We start from the raw sequence: 16624 nt of genomic DNA, 5'->3' as shown, positions 1-16624 counted from the left end.
TTGCAGCAGTCCTGGGGGCCTCAGCTAACTGAATCGGGTTTGGTAGGTTCAGAACTGTTTTATAATGTTTTGTTGTTGTTGTTTCAGAACTTCAAATGGGAGGAGCAGAACTATGTTGTCCAGAATGACATCAGCAGTTCGACGTTTGTGGTGAACAGAGGACATGCCACAAAGGTCCGTTTGTTTGTGTCTCTCTTATTGTTTGTATTAATAACTTGTGCTCCATTCACTGTCTGAGTTTGATCAGTTAAATCTGTCCAGACAAAACCATGTCTAAATGAATCTTGAAAAAAATTGTTGTATGCTTTAAATAACGCTGTTTTGGTCCTAACGTACAGTGTATATGTATGCTGAAGCATGTACTGGTTCTGTTTGTTGTGTGAATGTTAAACAGGGTGGGTCGTATGAAGAGGGGCGGAGACTGAGGGCGAGGGGCGGGGCCGAACGCTCCTCAACACACACGTCTCTCATCGTGACCGCCCTGAAGAAGCTCCTGCCCGTCGGGCTAAGCCACTGTTGCCATGGCGACCGGGAACTGGTCGCCCTGGCGAAAAGCCGTCTTTCTGAGGTAGACTGCTGCTACTCTTCACTGGTTCGGTTGTGAAAGCTCCGCTGAGCTTGTCCCGAGACTGTCCCGAGCTTGTCCTAATGCAGTTCAGCTGAGTCAGTTTGTGGGTTCAGTGGGAAGGTTTGGGTCTAGAGCAGGACTTGATTTGTTTTGGCATTAACATTTGTAGGACTGGGTACTTCAGGACTAAGGACATGGAAACACTTGTAGCTAGAGAACTCCGTATCCTTAATTTAGTAAATCTCCATATTCTCATGTTAATGTTAATAAATCTCCATATGTTAATGGTAATGTTAATAAATCTCCTCTTCCTGTGATGTGTTTCCTGTAGAAAGACACAGAGGAGGAGATCCGATCAAGCATTTGTGGTCGTATTGCTGAGGTATGCCTAAAGACTGTTACTCAAGACTACTAGCATACTGAATTATAAATTATCTGTAAGAAAAATGCTGAAATATCTCTGATCTCTAATTGGCCCGTGACTTATAACCCAACTAATAACTGAAACCATGACAGCTTAAATAATCTATGGTTAGTTTTGGTCGTCTGCCAAGTGAAATATATTCAGCTGAGTAATAATTCATAAGCTGTAAGCTCCCTCGTTCCTGTCACTAAACAGCTCACAATTTAGCTACTTTGGAGAAAAAATACTCTCCAAAGGTTTCTGTATTAAACTGTAGACCTGCCTCAAATCCTTATGTTGTATGTAATATTGTGCAGAAAGTGTTGTTTAACCAACTTGACAAATTCCAATCGGGCAATCGGTTTGCGATCAGGAGTAATGTGGATCTACAGATAAGACCTCTCACCTGATCTCACCTGTGGTTATTTTTTAAGTTACATTTCTTTCATATGTAAAACTCCTTCAATTACTTTCTGCGTTAAATGTGTAACTTCCTTGTGTTCACGAGCCCTTTGTCGCCTCTCCAATGCAGCTCTCGGAGGGGTGTGTGTATCCAGACCGGGTAAAGAGGGTTCTGTCTGTCGCACGGGTCCTGTTCTGTCTGGACCAGGTGAGGCAGCTCATATAGTTTCCACAGCCTCCAGTCCAGCCAGTATGGAGAACCAGTAGTCCAATAGACAGGCTGGGGATATAGAGGCTCGAGGCAGAACTATTATTCAATCATCATTCAGATTGTTCAATAATTACACATGGATTCATTAGTACTTTCATTCTTCAAATTCAATTGTTTGTTTGGAAGTTTTCATTTGTGTTTTCATTAATATTAATTTGAAGGTTTTTTTTTTTACAAAGCTGAGCTTAATCATTCGTTAATATCTTATCTTGACCCAGTTAGAACACATCCATCCATCCATCCGTCCATCCATCCCTTCATCTGTTGTGCTCTGGCCCAGATAAAACACCTCCACCCATTCCTTCCTTCAGGTGGAGCACCCACACAGAAGTAAGAGGGAGGTGTGGCAGAAGCTGGTGTCCCAACAGAGGAAGAGGGCGGTAGTCGCCTGCTTAAGGATGGCCCCACTCTACAACCTGCCCCTGTATGTTGCAGCGCCACCTGCTGGAGCAATACTGTCACCCACTCGGGGTTTACAATCACTCATTTTAGCCTCTAAGGATGGTGATGTGGTAAACACTAGATAATGATCCTGAACATGTGTTGAGGGCCCCTGTTCCTGCTGACGTCCTGCACTGATGTCCCGTTCTTTAACCCTTTCTGATTGGGGTTCTTTAACCCTTTCTGATTGGGGTTCTTTAACTCTTTCTGATCGGGTTTCTTTAACCCTTTCTGATTGGGGTTCTTTAACCCTTTCTGATTGGGGTTCTTTAACCCTTTCTGATTGGGGTTCTTTAACCCTTTCTGATTGGGGTTCTTTAACTCTTTCTGATCGGGTTCTTTAACCCTTTCTGATTGGGGTTCTTTAACCCTTTCTGATTGGGGTTCTTTAACCCTTTCTGATTGGGGTTCTTTAACCCTTTCTGATTGGGGCTCTTTAACCCTTCCTGATTGGGGCTCTTTAACCCTTTCTGATTGGGGTTCTTTAACCCTTTCTGGTCGGGGTTCTTTAACCCTTTCTGATTGGGGTTCTTTAACCCTTTCTGATTGGGGTTCTTTAACCCTTCCTCTTCCTGCAGGCACAGAGCGGTGGGCATGTTTTTGCAGAGCTACAGGAAGTTCTGGGTGGAACCAGAAGACAGCTCATTTGAGGAGAAACTTATTGAAGATTTAGCTGTGAGTCTGGATCACTGTGTGTGTGTGTGTGTCTGTCTGTCTTTACTGTACTGTACTACATTACTATACTACCACAAGGTACTAACAGTCCTGTTTGCCCCACACTGGTCCTTCTCTAGCACGGTCTGTGTTGCCCCCTCTCCTGCATTTGTGTTATGGGTCTTTCCCTCCTCTTCCTCTTCCTCTTGCTCTTCCTCTTCATACTGGTATTATATTCTGGTGTTTATGGAAGTCCGTGTTTCACTCCAGCGAGCAGCAGACGAAGGGAGAGAGAATGAGTGTGGAAGAGAGGAAGAGGAGAAAAAGAGGAAGATCGACCCGCTTCATCAGCTCATCTCTCTCTTCCGTCAAAGTGCCCTGACAGAGAGCAGGTAGTGTGTGTGTGTGTGTGTGTGTGTGTGTGTGTGTGTGTGAGAGAGAGCAGGAGAGCTTTGCTAAGACTGAGCCTGCAGGTCCACATCAGTCTGAGGAAGTAGAGCAGAAATCTGCCTGCGGTTTCCCAGAGAGGATTAACGGTGCTCCCACCTGCTCTTCTGTGTGTGTGTGTGTGTGTGTGTGTGTGTGTGTGTGTGTGTGTGTGTGTGTGTGTGTGTGTGCAGGATGCTGACCCTGTACCTGGCTTACGCTGACATCATGGCGCAGGTGAAGTGATCCACTGATGTGTATGCCTCCAGTATGCCTGTGTGTGTGCCCTACAGCTCAGCCCTAAAGCCCCTAGCAGAACAGGCATCATTCCAGTGAAATAGCGAGATGTTCTTACAACCTTGTTATGATCTCCACAGAGCTGTCAGATTGGCAATGACGATGTGGGTGATGAAGAGATGAAATCCTTTGAGGTAAGCTGTTCAGAAGGGGTTACAGCAGAACCCTTTACCTCAGACTGCAGGTGTTCGTAATAAGCCAGCATTACAACACCTGAAGGTTTCCGTCAGTCTGTAGGCTTTAGTACAGACACCATTAAGAACCGTGTGCTCATGCGCACAGTTAGAATGGGGACTGGGAAAGAAAATTGGAGACTGTCTGAGTCATCTATAAAAAACTATACGGAGTGGTAGGATTGTGAATGTCTCCTTTTTTTGTGTGCTGTAATAACAAACCAATTCTATGAGTGTAAACAAACTGATGGTTTGATTGATTGCAGGAGAAAGAGCTGGCCAAACAGACCCTGTTGTATCAGCAGGCCAGACTAAACAATCGAGGAGCTGCAGAGATGGTCCTTCAAAGGCTTAGTGCCAGCAGAGGAAAGTATATCACTTTTTGCTTTAGTTTACTTTAGCTTAGTATCATTTACATTTAGAGGTTTAACATGTTTTCACTTTTCAGTGCATGGTGTGATGTTTTGTGAGATCTGTGTGAAAACACAAACACAGACATTTCTTTGAATGTTTTAGGTGCACTTCATTTCCTCCCAAAACACTAAACATCTCACAAAATCCTAACCTGCAGGTCAAACCCTAAACCACAGGTTCAGCCCTGAGCTCCAGGTCAAACCCTAAACCCTAAAAATAAACAAATAAATACTTGAAATTGTTTAATTGTGGGCCCTGAATCTCTAATCTATGAAAGTTTAACTCTTTGAAAGGAATTATGGAAATTAATCAACTTAATTTCCATGATATAATTTTTTTAGAATGGTTCTGTATTTGCAAGTTACCTTGGGCAGAAGGCCCTACCAAAATGGAGTGAATGTAATCAGTTCTCTGACGGAGGTGTGATTAACTGACAAACATGGTGGCTAAATGTGGACGTGATCACTCGCACATCTCTGGGCCGACACGGCCTTGTTCTTGAATATCTTTGGCCATGGAAAAAGGTTTGTTGGCAGACTACCAGACTTTGACATTGTATTTCTAACAATTTATTAACAGGTGCTGTGGGTCCCATGGTAGCATCCACGCTAAAGCTCGGCATAGCCCTCTTGCAAGGAGGGAACATGTGTGTACAGCAGGTTAGCCAGAGGAAATCAATTGCCTCTATTATATTTAAACTATTATTGATTTAACCTGCCAGCAATCTTTTGCTAATCTCATTTCATTGGCGGTGTGATCCATACCCCATCTAGTCTGTAGTTTTAAAGATACGGAATTATTGACCAGTTTCGTTGTTCTTGTGTGATGTGGATTTGAAGTAATGGGCTCACTCAGATCTCCCCTTGTTGTTCTCTCTGGTGTCCATCAGAAAATGTTGGATTGTCTGAGAGAGAAGAGAGACGTGGGATTCTTTCATAGCCTGGCTGCCCTCATGCAGTCCTGCAGGTAAATGCACCTGTGCATGCAATCCTCTCGTATTTAATAAGGTAGTGGTGCATTTTGGGTAATGTGGTGTTTTTCTGGGAAGCTGTTATATGATAATTATTATTACATTCTTATCTTGTTTGTTTTCTAGGTCACATAAAAAACTTGCCCCCGACCACAAAATAGCATTTTCAACACCAGTGTTATATTTTAAGGTTCTTTTTAGGATGACCGTGTGAATGATTTTGCTACATTTGCATCTCTGCACATCTCTTTGTGTGTGTGTGTGTGTGTGTGTGTGTGTGTGTGTGTGTGTGAAGGATTCTGATTGGTGTATTATTGCTATGTGTTCCTTGGAAGTGTCTGTGGGCTCTGTGAAGCGTGTCGTTTGTGATGGTTGTGTGGTGCTCGTGTGTTGCAGTGTGCTGGATCTGAGTGGTTTCGAGAGACAGATGAAAGTGGAGGGCTTGGCACACGACTGTGTGGGTACGTCAGAGATCAGGAGCAACCACAGTTGCGTCTCCAAACCAGGACGGCACTATGTACCTTTAAGAGGATGTGAAGTGGTGTTTTATTGGCATCTACAGAGGACATTTGTATCATGCCAACCTGCCTCTCTCTCTCTATCTCTCTGTCTGTGTCTCTGTCTCTCTCCCTCTCTCTCTGTCTCCCTTTCTGTCTGTCTATCTCTCTCTCTCTCTCTCTCTCTCTCTCTCTCTGTCTGCCCCTCTCTGTCTCCTTTTCTGTCTCTCACACTCTCTCTCTCTCTCTCTCAATTTTTCAATTCTCTCTCTCTGTGTCTCCCCTCTTTCTTTCTCTCCCTCTCTCTCTCTGTCTCCCCCTCTTTCTTACTCTCCCTCACTGTCTCTCTCTTCCTCTCTGTCTCCCCCTTTCTTACTCTCTCTCGCTGTCTCTCTCTCCCTCTCTGTCTCCCCCTCTTTCTTACTCTCCCTCTATCCCTCTCTCTCTGTCTCCCCCTCTTTCTTACTCTCTCTCTGTCTCTCTCTCTCTATCCCTCTCTCTCTGTCTCCCCCTCTTTCTTACTCTCTCTCTGTCTCTCTCTCTCTCTATCCCTCCATCTCTATCTCTCTGTAGGTGATGAGGTTATGGCAGATGTGTGTCTGACTTGTGACCTCTTCCGATTTCTTCAGCTGCTGTGTGAAGGCCACAATGCAGGTGGCTCACTCTTCAACTCTGTCCTTGTGCATTATCTAACCCGCCTCTACTCTCTCTCCTCTACTCTCTCTCCTCTACTCTCTCTCCTCTACTCTCTGCTATATTTTATTGGCAATTATAAATGCATTTTGTGGGTAAACACAGTGTTGTAGGAATCACTCTTGTTTTGTATACATGGCTCTTTGAGTCCCATTTCATAAGGTTCTTTTCAGCTACTTTTTGGGTGTAGAGTTTCAGAATTACTTGAGGACGCAGACAGGAAACAACACCACAGTGAACATCATCATCTGTACGGTGGACTTCCTGCTCCGACTGCAGGTACATCACTCCATCACAGGAGCACGTAGCTGCCAAATGTGCTAATTATGGCTACCTACTAATTAAGGTTAATTATGTAATATAAGCACATGTTGCAGTTGCCTTCCAATTCCCTAAACCAGTCATTGTGTATTGTGGAATAAAACACGAATGTTCTCCATACTGAGTATTGATCTCCATACGGATATAGGAGTCCATCAATGATTTCTACTGGTACTACTCTGGGAAAGACGTCATTGATGAATATGGCCAACGGAACTTCTCCAAAGCCGTCAGGGCGGCCAAGCAGGTGTTCAACACCCTCACTGAGTACATCCAGGTGAAGAACCTTCTGGAAGAGGAACTCTAAGCTAACACTTTGAATCTAAGCCATGGGTTAAAGTTCTCCGTCACTACGACGGATTTCCGTCATTTGAATTTTTTGGGGAAAAAATCCGTCAAATCATAATAAACCACACAGGCGTGCTATCTGTTTTGTGTCCGAAATATGATCCTCTCACTGGACCGTCAGCGCTGGATGGATGACGGCGGTGTCATTTGATTGACTTGCGGGTCATCCCGCCTTCTGATTTTCGGACATTACGTAGAAAAGTTACCTTCCTCCTGCCTGGGTGATTATACTTTCGCGAGTGACCGTAGCGCGCGACTCCGCACACCTGCGCAAACGGCGGAGGCTACTTGGCGCGTCGCATTCTTTGCAGTGTTGTCCGAAACGATATGTGGTAGTATAAAGAAACAGCCCTTAAAAACAGGGGAGGGAACATTCACCTGACCAATTTTAATGTTGCTTTGTGTTTCAGGAAAAAAAGTGCTGGAAATTAGGCTAAATGAACATGCTTGAAATTGTATCTACTTCGTTTCACAACAAATAGCTATCTGACTGAACAATTCTCTTGTATTACGTTAACAAATACGAGCCTCTTGTAATTCCAGGACGAAACATGGGAGAAGACGTTAAGATCGGGCGTTTTGAAAATAAACAACCCCTAAATAATGTGAATAAAACGCGAATTATTTCGAATCGTTTCGAGTATATGTATAAATATTTAACTTTATTAAGTTTAACGTGCTGGGAAATATTGAAATGGACCTTGAAAGTGACGTACAAGTGTTTTAATTCCACCTTATAAAGGTGTATGAACCCTGCAAACATGACTTTGTTCATTGCGCTGAAGCGCGGCACGGGCGAAATGAAGTTACAAAATTCGAGAGGTGCACGACCTCGCGAATCGCCAGCGCGCGAGGCTCTCGCGCACAGGTGGAGCCACCGCGATTACGCCATACAGGCTTTACTTTGCGTAGTGTGGGTGCTTGCTTTAACCAGGCTTTGTCGGAACAAAGGTACATACTGTACGCGAATAACGTACTGCACGCAGTTATCCTATCCTGACGCCGTCCTCCTCGGTCCCGAGCCGCATAACCGTGTATTCTTCCGCCGCGCACACCAAACACGACGCACGACGTCGTAATAACCCGGGGACCGCCTGTATTTCAGACATCCGAAGAGCTTCAGAGGTAGATGTAAGATAAATTCAGTATTTTATCCTTATTCTGATAAAGTTAAATTTTTATCAGAAATATAAGTGTTTTTTTTTGAGCCGGTACAGGTGGTCAGACCGTAAGGCGTAATACAAAATCACATAATTTATGTCCTAACCAACACGAAATATTTATTAAATATTTTATATATTTAAACTAACTATAATCATAATAGTTGCAATACTTTTAAACTTTAATGACATAATTTCTTTGAGTTGTCTTGTATCAGATAATTTTAATAACAGTAATAAATAAATAAATAATGAATTAATCATGCCTACACGTCTGTTTTTATCATATTGTGTCTTAATTGTGTTAACAGAATCTTTAGGTTACAGCGTTTTCTCTGAATATTAATAGAAATGTAGTTTTTTTTATTTCACCATAATGATTACCTGACTTATTTATTAATTAATTTAAAGATTAATCATGAAATATTCATTTGTTCATTCATTTTGAATATTATACTGTCATGTCCATACTATAAAGTGACTACATTTCAAATTTTATTAGAATTTGTAGTGAAATATAGAAGTTATGGTTATTTATACTGAAGAATCTCTCCACCGATCACAGACTTTTCTTCATTTAGCTTTAATAGTCGAAGAAAAAAGGCGCATTTCTTCCATTTGAAATGTCAACTTTTTTATTTCTAAGCCAGTTTAACATGGATGGTGTTGTTCTGTTTGTATTTAAAAGCTCCATCCAGTGGTGCGATTAAATTTGCCATTTTTGGACATTAAATTTTTTTGTAAGATAAACCAGGTAATCTTACTGCTTATGTTTTTGCGATAGTGAATCTGATAAAAACAAGAGAGCTTCATACCATTTTAAAACTCACCAGGATTCACTAAATTTGACTTGATCTTTAAACAATGTTCTGGAAGAGGACCCCCAGATAACTCCATTATAAAAACATTTATGTACATTTATAGCTCAGGTGTTGCATTTTGTCGCTTCATAGATTCTCTCTTCTCTCATTACACAGGCTGTTTAGATAAATATACTTTATAAATGTGTTTATTGTGTAGAATTAGACAAAAGAGGCTACACCACATTTTCAGTAATTGCTGGCATTGTCTTTTGCCAGGAAAAATTTTCAGTCAAATGAAAATTTCTTGCTTTAACCCATGATCTAAGCACACACTGCCAGTAGATGGAGTAGATGAAGACGTTTTTACAGATCCGTATCTTAACAGTCTGTGGGGAATTTTATGACTTTATTTAAGTAAGCAGTCCCAGAGATGAGGGAGTAGTGGGCATGATATTAATTTCAGCTTTTTTGTTATTTCTAGTTACTGCACAAATCGCGTGGGGCTCTTGTGTCGCTAATATATTTTTCTCTGTGTCATGTTTTGCTGCAAATCTCCACAGTTCAAATAGCACCTTACAGAAAGCAGGACGTGTGTGTGTGTGTGTGTGTGTGTGTGTGTGTGTGTGTGTGTGTGTGTGTGTGTGTGTGTGTGTGTGTGTGTGTGTGTCGTTGACTATGATTGCTGCTCTTGTCAGGGACCCTGTGCTGGGAACCAGGAGAGTCTGGCCCATAGCCGTCTGTGGGACGCCGTGGTGGGGTTCCTCCACGTCTTCGCACACATGCAGATGAAACTTTCTCAGGTCTGTGAGAAGAAAACACACTGGTGAACGGAACTGAAACGAACACAGCATTCTTATGACTGATGTCAAAATGCATTGACCTGAAATGGAATAATGTGACAAAATGATTAAATAAAATGTTTAATATTTTATTTGAAATACTACACCCTGTAATTGATTGAAGGTACATCACAGGTAGATGGGTACGTAGTGATGGGTGCCTTCTATTGGTTCGACCAATTAGAGCAGAGACATGGAGATGATGGTTAGTGTGCTGTGTCCAGGACTGTAGTCAGATGGAGCTGCTTCAGGATCTGATGGATGTGCTTAAAGACATGGTGCTGATGCTCCTCGCCATGCTGGAAGGTGAGACACACGTCTCAGATGTTTGGAGCAGGAAGTTAAATTAACCCTGTTCATTATTTAATGAATCCTGTTAATAATTTAATGTAGTTATGACAGGTTAGTTATGACACGAACCCGGTTAATTATTTAAAGTTCAGAGATGAACCTCCTGGAATGTAATGTCAGTGTAATTGGTATAGTTCTGTGTACAGTATGGCATAGTCTGTTGAAATTACTGTAATACTACATATGCTTTTGGGGTTTAGAGGGTTAAAACTCTAAAAATGAAAGTGAAAATGGAGCAATTACCATTATAATGTCTTAGGCCCCATGCAGTTCTGTTTGTAAGCTTTTGGGTGGGTTTTGAGAGATTCATGAAGGAACATTACTAGTTTATGAAGGATTAGTTTCTATACTGGTTTATGAAGTATAGTTTATGAAGGATAGTTTCAGTACTGGTTTATGAAGCATAGATTCTATACTGGTTTATGAAAGAGTTTCAGTACTGGTTTATGAAGCATAGATTCTATACTGGTTTATGAAAGAGTTTCAGTACTGGTTTATGAAGCATAGATTCTATACTGGTTTATGAAAGATAGTTTCAGTACTGGTTTATGAAGCATAGATTCTATACTGGTTTATGAAGGATAGTTTCAGTACTGGTTTATGAAGCATAGATTCTATACTGGTTTATGAAGGATAGTTTCAGTACTGGTTTATGAAGGATAATTTCAGTACTGGTTTATGAAGCATAGATTCTATACTGGTTTATGAAGGATAGTTTCAGTACTGGTTTATGAAGCATAGATTCTATACTGGTTTATGAAGGATAGTTTCAGTACTGGTTTATGAAGCATAGATTCTATACTGGTTTATGGGATAATTTTAAGCATTATTATAACCAGGAAACGTGGTAAACTTCGTTGTTGTTGTCACCAGGAAACGTGGTAAACTTCATTGTTGTTGTCACCAGGAAACGTGGTAAATGGGACAATCGGCAAGCAGATGGTGGACATGCTGGTGGAGTCATCGAGCAACGTTGAGATGATTCTCAAGTTCTTCGACATGTTCCTGAAACTCAAGGTGCTCGTGTCCTCAGATGCCTTCAAGGAATATGACCCAGATGGGCGAGGTCTGATCTCCCAGAAGGACCTCCAGAGGGCCATGGAGGGGTTCAAGCGCTACTCACCAAGCGAGATCACTTTCCTGCTCTCCTGCGTGAAGATGAAGGAAAACAAGCTTGTGGACTATCGGGCTTTCACGGCACGCTTCCACGACTCCGCTAAGGACATCGGCTTCAATGTGGCGGTCCTGCTGACCAGCCTGGCTGAACACATGCCCCATGATTCCCGGCTGCGCAGCTTCCTGGAGTTGGCCGACAGCGTGCTCGGCTACTTCCAGCCTCACCTGGGCAGGATCGAGATCATGGGAAGAGGGAAACGTGTTGAGAGGGTCTACTTTGAGATCAGCCCGTCCAGCCGCATGCAGTGGGAGAAACCACAGGTAATGTCGGATGATTTCGTCAAAGTAACTTCTTTCTTTAGTAAAAGCCAATTGTTGAATTTGCTGCAAACCCCAGTGTTGTACAGTGTTAACAATATAGCACAATGTACAATAACAATGTACAATAACACTGTACAATGTAAAATCACATTACAATAAGACAATGCAATGCACAGCAGCCATGTTATTGAACATTGTTGTTGTACAGTGTATTGATCAAAAATGAAGATGAGTCTTGGAGTAGTGAAATCACTGTGAGGGCAGGAACTTGCAGGAATTATGGAATTACAGAAACTCTTTCTGTTCTTTCTTACTTTCTTTCTCCTTCATTTTCATTTTTTTTAAACTGACCTAGGTAAAGGAGAGCAAGCGTCAGTTCATCTTCGAGATGGTGAATGAAGGCAGAGAGAAAGAGAAGATGGAGATGTTCGTTAATTTCTGTGAAGACACCATCTTTGAGATGCAGCTGGCCGCTCAGATCTCTGGTCCTGGCTGTGAGGATGAGGGGGAGAAGAGGAAGGACGTGTATGAAGAGTTTCCCACGGAAAATGAAACCACCAAACTGAGAGGATTTTTGCCAGTTGGCAAGGTGAACGGCTTCATCCCGACCCCCGTGTGGGGCCTGGTGGGGATCATTTCTCTGCTCTCTGCAGGGAACCTGCAGTGCCTGTGGAGGAGGGTCACCGTGAAGGGACTCGTTTCTGCCGTCTTGCTCATCTTCCGGAAGGTTCTAGCAGGCATCGTTCATGCCGCGTTGGGCACGGTGCAGTTCATTCTCCACACCCTCTACTGCGTCTTTCTGAGTGGATGGATCATTGAATTTGCCAAAGGGGTGAAACTCTCCGATATCTTTGGTGACCTACGGGACCCTACCTTAGATGAGGTCACAGGCGACAGTGAAGGGGCGAGTGATGAGGTCAGAGGTCTCGCGCGCGGCGTCTTGTCTCAGGACGACCTGCGGGTGGTGAGTCTGGACCTGTCCACCGTGACCAGGAACCCTCAGCTACTTACAGACATCTTTGGCCTTCAGCTGAAGAAAGAAGGAGGGACGTACACCTTGCTGTCTCCAGACTCAGACGCCACCCTCAGCAAACTTGTGGATCCCTCAAAATACCTGGTCAGAACATTCCAGAAACTTCTACTGTCTCTGTGCACTTTCAAGTGTCTAGTTAGTAGTGTGCACATGTTCCTGGGGTATGAACCTGGGTTTGGTGTTAGAGTAACATCTTGAACCTTTTGTAGTTGTTTTACGTTGTTAGTTTGTCTGTAGTTGTTTTACGTTGTTAGTTTGTCTGATTGTTTAAAATATGAAATTGGGTTGTAAAAGCTCTGGTATTTTATATTTATATTGTATTTTTAATTTTTCTTCTGTGTGAATGGTGCTTGCTGGGTGTCAATAGGCAGTGGCGCGTGAAGAAGACATGGAAGAGCAGGAGAAGCAGTCAGAACCTGAAAAAGCTGAGTATGTTCACGAGTATGTTCACGAGTATGTTCTAGATCAGGGGTGCTCATTACGTCGATCGCGATCGACCGGTCGATCGCGAAGGAAGTGTCGGTCGATCGCGAAGGAATGTGCGTAGATCGCGTCACATAAAATAGTAGTAGATGAATCGCACATCTGCACTGACGGTTGTATTTTGATTGACATTCACGGTAGCCAATCTGCAATCCACGTTCGCCACCCCCCCCCCCCCCCCCCCCCCCGCTCAACAAATTACGTTCGCCGCCACCCCGGTAGATCTTTCTGACTTGGTCATCTTATAAGTAGCTCGCAAGCTGAAAACTGTGGGCACCCCTGTTCTAGATCAAATAAAGCCCTTACTGCATTGGACCAAGACATTTTTGACTTTCTTTTCTGTGTCATTCCATTGATGGTAATTTTAGACAATGATCACGTTATGAGACATGAGAAAATGTCCAGAGAGAAGGCAGTGAGTAGTCTCTCCGTATTACTGTAAAGAGTGGTTCAAAAGACGGTTCCTCTGTGTTCCTGTAGTTCACATATCCTGGAGATCGATGCCAAATTAGCCAGAGAACAGCAGCACTTTCATGTGACAGAGGAGTGAGAAGTGTGTGTTTCACAGACGAGAAGATGACGAGAAGGACAACGAGAAGAAAGGCAAAAAACACAAACGATGGCTTGGGAAGCCCGGCCCACACAAGACCACGGAGACTGGCGTTCCACACGCAGCCGCTCGGAGAACTCTGAGCTCACGCAAGACGCCGCTGCTTGTATGGAGGATCAAAGTGCTCATTGCATCTCTGATCTTTCATTTGTAGATCTCTGTCCCCTCCTCTCCTCCTCTCTCTCCCCCTCTTTCTCCTCTTCTCTCCCACACTCTCTCCACTCTCTCTCTCCACTCTCTTCCCCCTCTCTCTCTTATTTTTCTGTTTGCTTCTCTCTGTTTGTTTGGAAACACTCGTAATCATTCTCATCGATTTGAAGTGTGCGTATTGAGTAAACCCCATGTGTCTGTTTTTTCTCACAGAACTATTTTGCCCGGAGTTTCTACAGTATTCGAATGCTAGCACTGTGTCTGGCTTTTGCCATTAATTTCATCCTGCTGTTCTACAAGGTGACACTGCGTGAATCTTATACACACGTACTAATATATTGATTAACTTTAAAGTACAAACAGTTCTGTATTCTGTGTATAATTCAGAGTGAATGAGAATAGTGTAGGGATGTAGTGTACAAGCTGGAGTGTAGATGTATGAAGCAATGTATAAATATATTTATAAATGTGTTTGTGTTCTCATAAACACAAACATGTGTGCTGTTGCTGTGTAGTTGCTGTGTTTTGATAGCACCTGCTGCGTGTGCGTGACAGGTATCCTCCAGCAGACCTGAGGGCACGACTGAGGAAGACCTGACTGATCTCAGATCAGAAGCTGTGGATTCAGGGATGGAGAGATTAATCCTGGGAGAAGGAGAAGGCAGTTACGTGGGTGCTCTTCTCCGCGGCCTGGCTATCTTGCACACGCTTATCTCATTCTGTTCCATCATTGGCTACTGCTGTCTGAAGGCAAGTCTGGTTCCTTAGCTGCGTTTGTATACGCGAGGCTCATGTTTGGTGACAGATTAAACCTTTTAGATTGTGTCTTGCTGTTCTATTACAACTGAGCCAGTTAATCAGAGCTCTGCAGGGTGTGATTATCTGCTGTGATTACCTGGCTCGGATGTGTATGGAGAACAGAACAACAGAGGAGACTCCACGGGTCTGCCAGGACCGAGCTAAACACCGCCACTGCGCTGGGTCCCTAGCGGCCCACGACTGTGATTGGCCCGTGTAGCGCTTGTCTTTGCTAGTGGAGCTTTCGTCTGTCTGAGTTCGAACATGAGCTCGTTTGTCTCTTAAGGATTGTCAGCCATCCTGCTCATGGAACTGTCCAGTAGCCATAACTCATGGTCCCCCCAGGACTGAACACCTCAGATCTAGTAGCCATAACTCATGGTGTTGTATTTTGAACTTCAGCATGTCTGGTTGTGTTGACTAGACTTAATACTACTACAGAATGTTTGCATACAGGTATTGGACATGTCTCACACCCACTCACACACCCCCCCCCCCCCCACACACACACACCCCCACACACCCCCACACACACACACACCCCCACACACACACACACCCCCACACCCCCCCCCCCCCCCCCCCCCCCCCCACACACACACACACACACACACACCCACACACGGTTTATTCTGTGTATTACATTGGATGCTCCTGTTAGGTTCCCTTGGTGATTTTTAAGAGGGAGAAGGAATTGGCACGCAAGATGGAGTTTGATGGTGTCTACATCACAACACAACCCACTGAGGATGACTTTAAAGGGCAGTGGGACAGACTGGTTATAAACACCCCGTAAGTGCTTATAAAAATATTATAAACCTGTCATATCTGTCTTCAGTTCATTTTCCTGCAGAAGAAATAAGTGTTTTGTGTTCTGCCCTTTCCCAGATCTTATCCCAGTAATTACTGGGATAAATTTGTAAAGAGGAAGGTATGGACATCAAAGCTTTGTTTGTCCCAGTGAAACCAGTGTGGAATTCCCAGTTACCATAGCATTTAACACCACTGCATGTCACTGCTCTCACACACACACACACCAGAGGCCAGTTTCCTACACCAGTTTAAAACTTAATCCCATACTAAAAGCACTTTCCCAGGATTCACTACTGGAGCTGCAGGTAGGCCTAATTTCAGACCAGCAAACCAGTCCAGCAAACCAGCCCAGCAAACCAGTCCAGTAGGAAGTATGTAAGCACAAGTTATGTCACTGTTCTCCAAACTTTAATGGAACACAGTGTGAAATATGAAAGTGTTATTGCTGTTATTAATGAATGCACTGCTGGAGGCCATTCATGAGCCCTGCGTGAACCCTGCGTGAACCCTGCGTGTGCCCTCCGTGAGCCCTGCATGAGACCTGCGTATTAACGTGTATCTACAGCCTATATATTAATCCAGCTAAATACAGTAAGACAAACACTATAGATGTTGGATCACTCGGTGCTGTTATTGTTTTTGAGTGTTTTACCTGTTTGTGGTTATTGTAACTACTGTGACATTATTGTGATGTGTTTTTCCACGTGTGATGTGGGGCAGGTGATGGCGAAGTTCCAGGATCTGTATGGAGCAGCTCGGCTCAGTAAGCTCCTGGGTTTGGATCACGGAGCACTGGGCTTCCGCTCTGAGGCCAAGAGCCATACGAGAGCTGAACGGCAGGAGCTCCGCAGTGCACGGTAGGTCATGCACACTACTGCAGGACCCTCACTGCACATGCTCACTACTGCAGGACTCTCACTACTGCGGGACTCTCACTACTGCGGGACGCTCTACTGCACATGCTCACTACTGCAGGACTCTCACTACTGCAGGACCCTCACTGCACATGCTCACTACTGCAGGACTCTCACTACTGCAGGACTCTCACTACTGCAGGACTCTCACTACTGTGGGACCCTCACTACTGCGAGACTCTCACTACTGCGAGACTCTCAATACTGCAGGACTCTCAATACTGCAGGACTCTCACTGCACATGCTCAGTACTGCGGGACCCTCGCTACTGCGGGACCCTCACTACTGCAGGACTCTCACTACTGCAGGACTCTCACTGCACATGCTCAATACTGCAGGACTCTCACTACTGCAG

The 16624-nt window shown here is 43.9% G+C and overlaps 1 protein-coding gene across 2 annotated transcripts in view; it reads left to right on the top strand.

Moving 5' to 3' along the window:
* Positions 1 to 16624, top strand: part of ryr2b (ryanodine receptor 2b (cardiac)) — a 75966-nt gene that overhangs the window by 53081 nt on the left and 6261 nt on the right. For both annotated transcript variants that reach the window (XM_076977592.1, XM_076977591.1), the window contains exons 69-95: positions 88 to 174; positions 395 to 568; positions 900 to 950; positions 1504 to 1581; positions 1956 to 2068; positions 2664 to 2760; positions 3010 to 3131; positions 3360 to 3402; positions 3543 to 3596; positions 3902 to 4002; positions 4630 to 4708; positions 4939 to 5015; positions 5416 to 5480; positions 6090 to 6170; positions 6400 to 6488; positions 6679 to 6807; positions 9537 to 9641; positions 9905 to 9986; positions 10939 to 11468; positions 11824 to 12585; positions 12869 to 12930; positions 13553 to 13700; positions 13958 to 14044; positions 14300 to 14494; positions 15204 to 15334; positions 15431 to 15473; positions 16076 to 16212. In XM_076977592.1, the coding sequence (XP_076833707.1) occupies positions 88 to 174; positions 395 to 568; positions 900 to 950; positions 1504 to 1581; positions 1956 to 2068; positions 2664 to 2760; positions 3010 to 3131; positions 3360 to 3402; positions 3543 to 3596; positions 3902 to 4002; positions 4630 to 4708; positions 4939 to 5015; positions 5416 to 5480; positions 6090 to 6170; positions 6400 to 6488; positions 6679 to 6807; positions 9537 to 9641; positions 9905 to 9986; positions 10939 to 11468; positions 11824 to 12585; positions 12869 to 12930; positions 13553 to 13700; positions 13958 to 14044; positions 14300 to 14494; positions 15204 to 15334; positions 15431 to 15473; positions 16076 to 16212 (3722 nt within the window). The remainder of the gene's footprint in view (positions 1 to 87; positions 175 to 394; positions 569 to 899; positions 951 to 1503; positions 1582 to 1955; positions 2069 to 2663; positions 2761 to 3009; positions 3132 to 3359; positions 3403 to 3542; positions 3597 to 3901; positions 4003 to 4629; positions 4709 to 4938; positions 5016 to 5415; positions 5481 to 6089; positions 6171 to 6399; positions 6489 to 6678; positions 6808 to 9536; positions 9642 to 9904; positions 9987 to 10938; positions 11469 to 11823; positions 12586 to 12868; positions 12931 to 13552; positions 13701 to 13957; positions 14045 to 14299; positions 14495 to 15203; positions 15335 to 15430; positions 15474 to 16075; positions 16213 to 16624) is intronic.

This window comes from Brachyhypopomus gauderio, chromosome 17 (genome assembly GCF_052324685.1).
Source record: "Brachyhypopomus gauderio isolate BG-103 chromosome 17, BGAUD_0.2, whole genome shotgun sequence".
NCBI classification, from domain to species: domain Eukaryota; kingdom Metazoa; phylum Chordata; class Actinopteri; order Gymnotiformes; family Hypopomidae; genus Brachyhypopomus; species Brachyhypopomus gauderio.
Note: the sequence above shows the minus strand (reverse complement) of the source record. Positions and strands in the feature narration are given on the sequence as shown.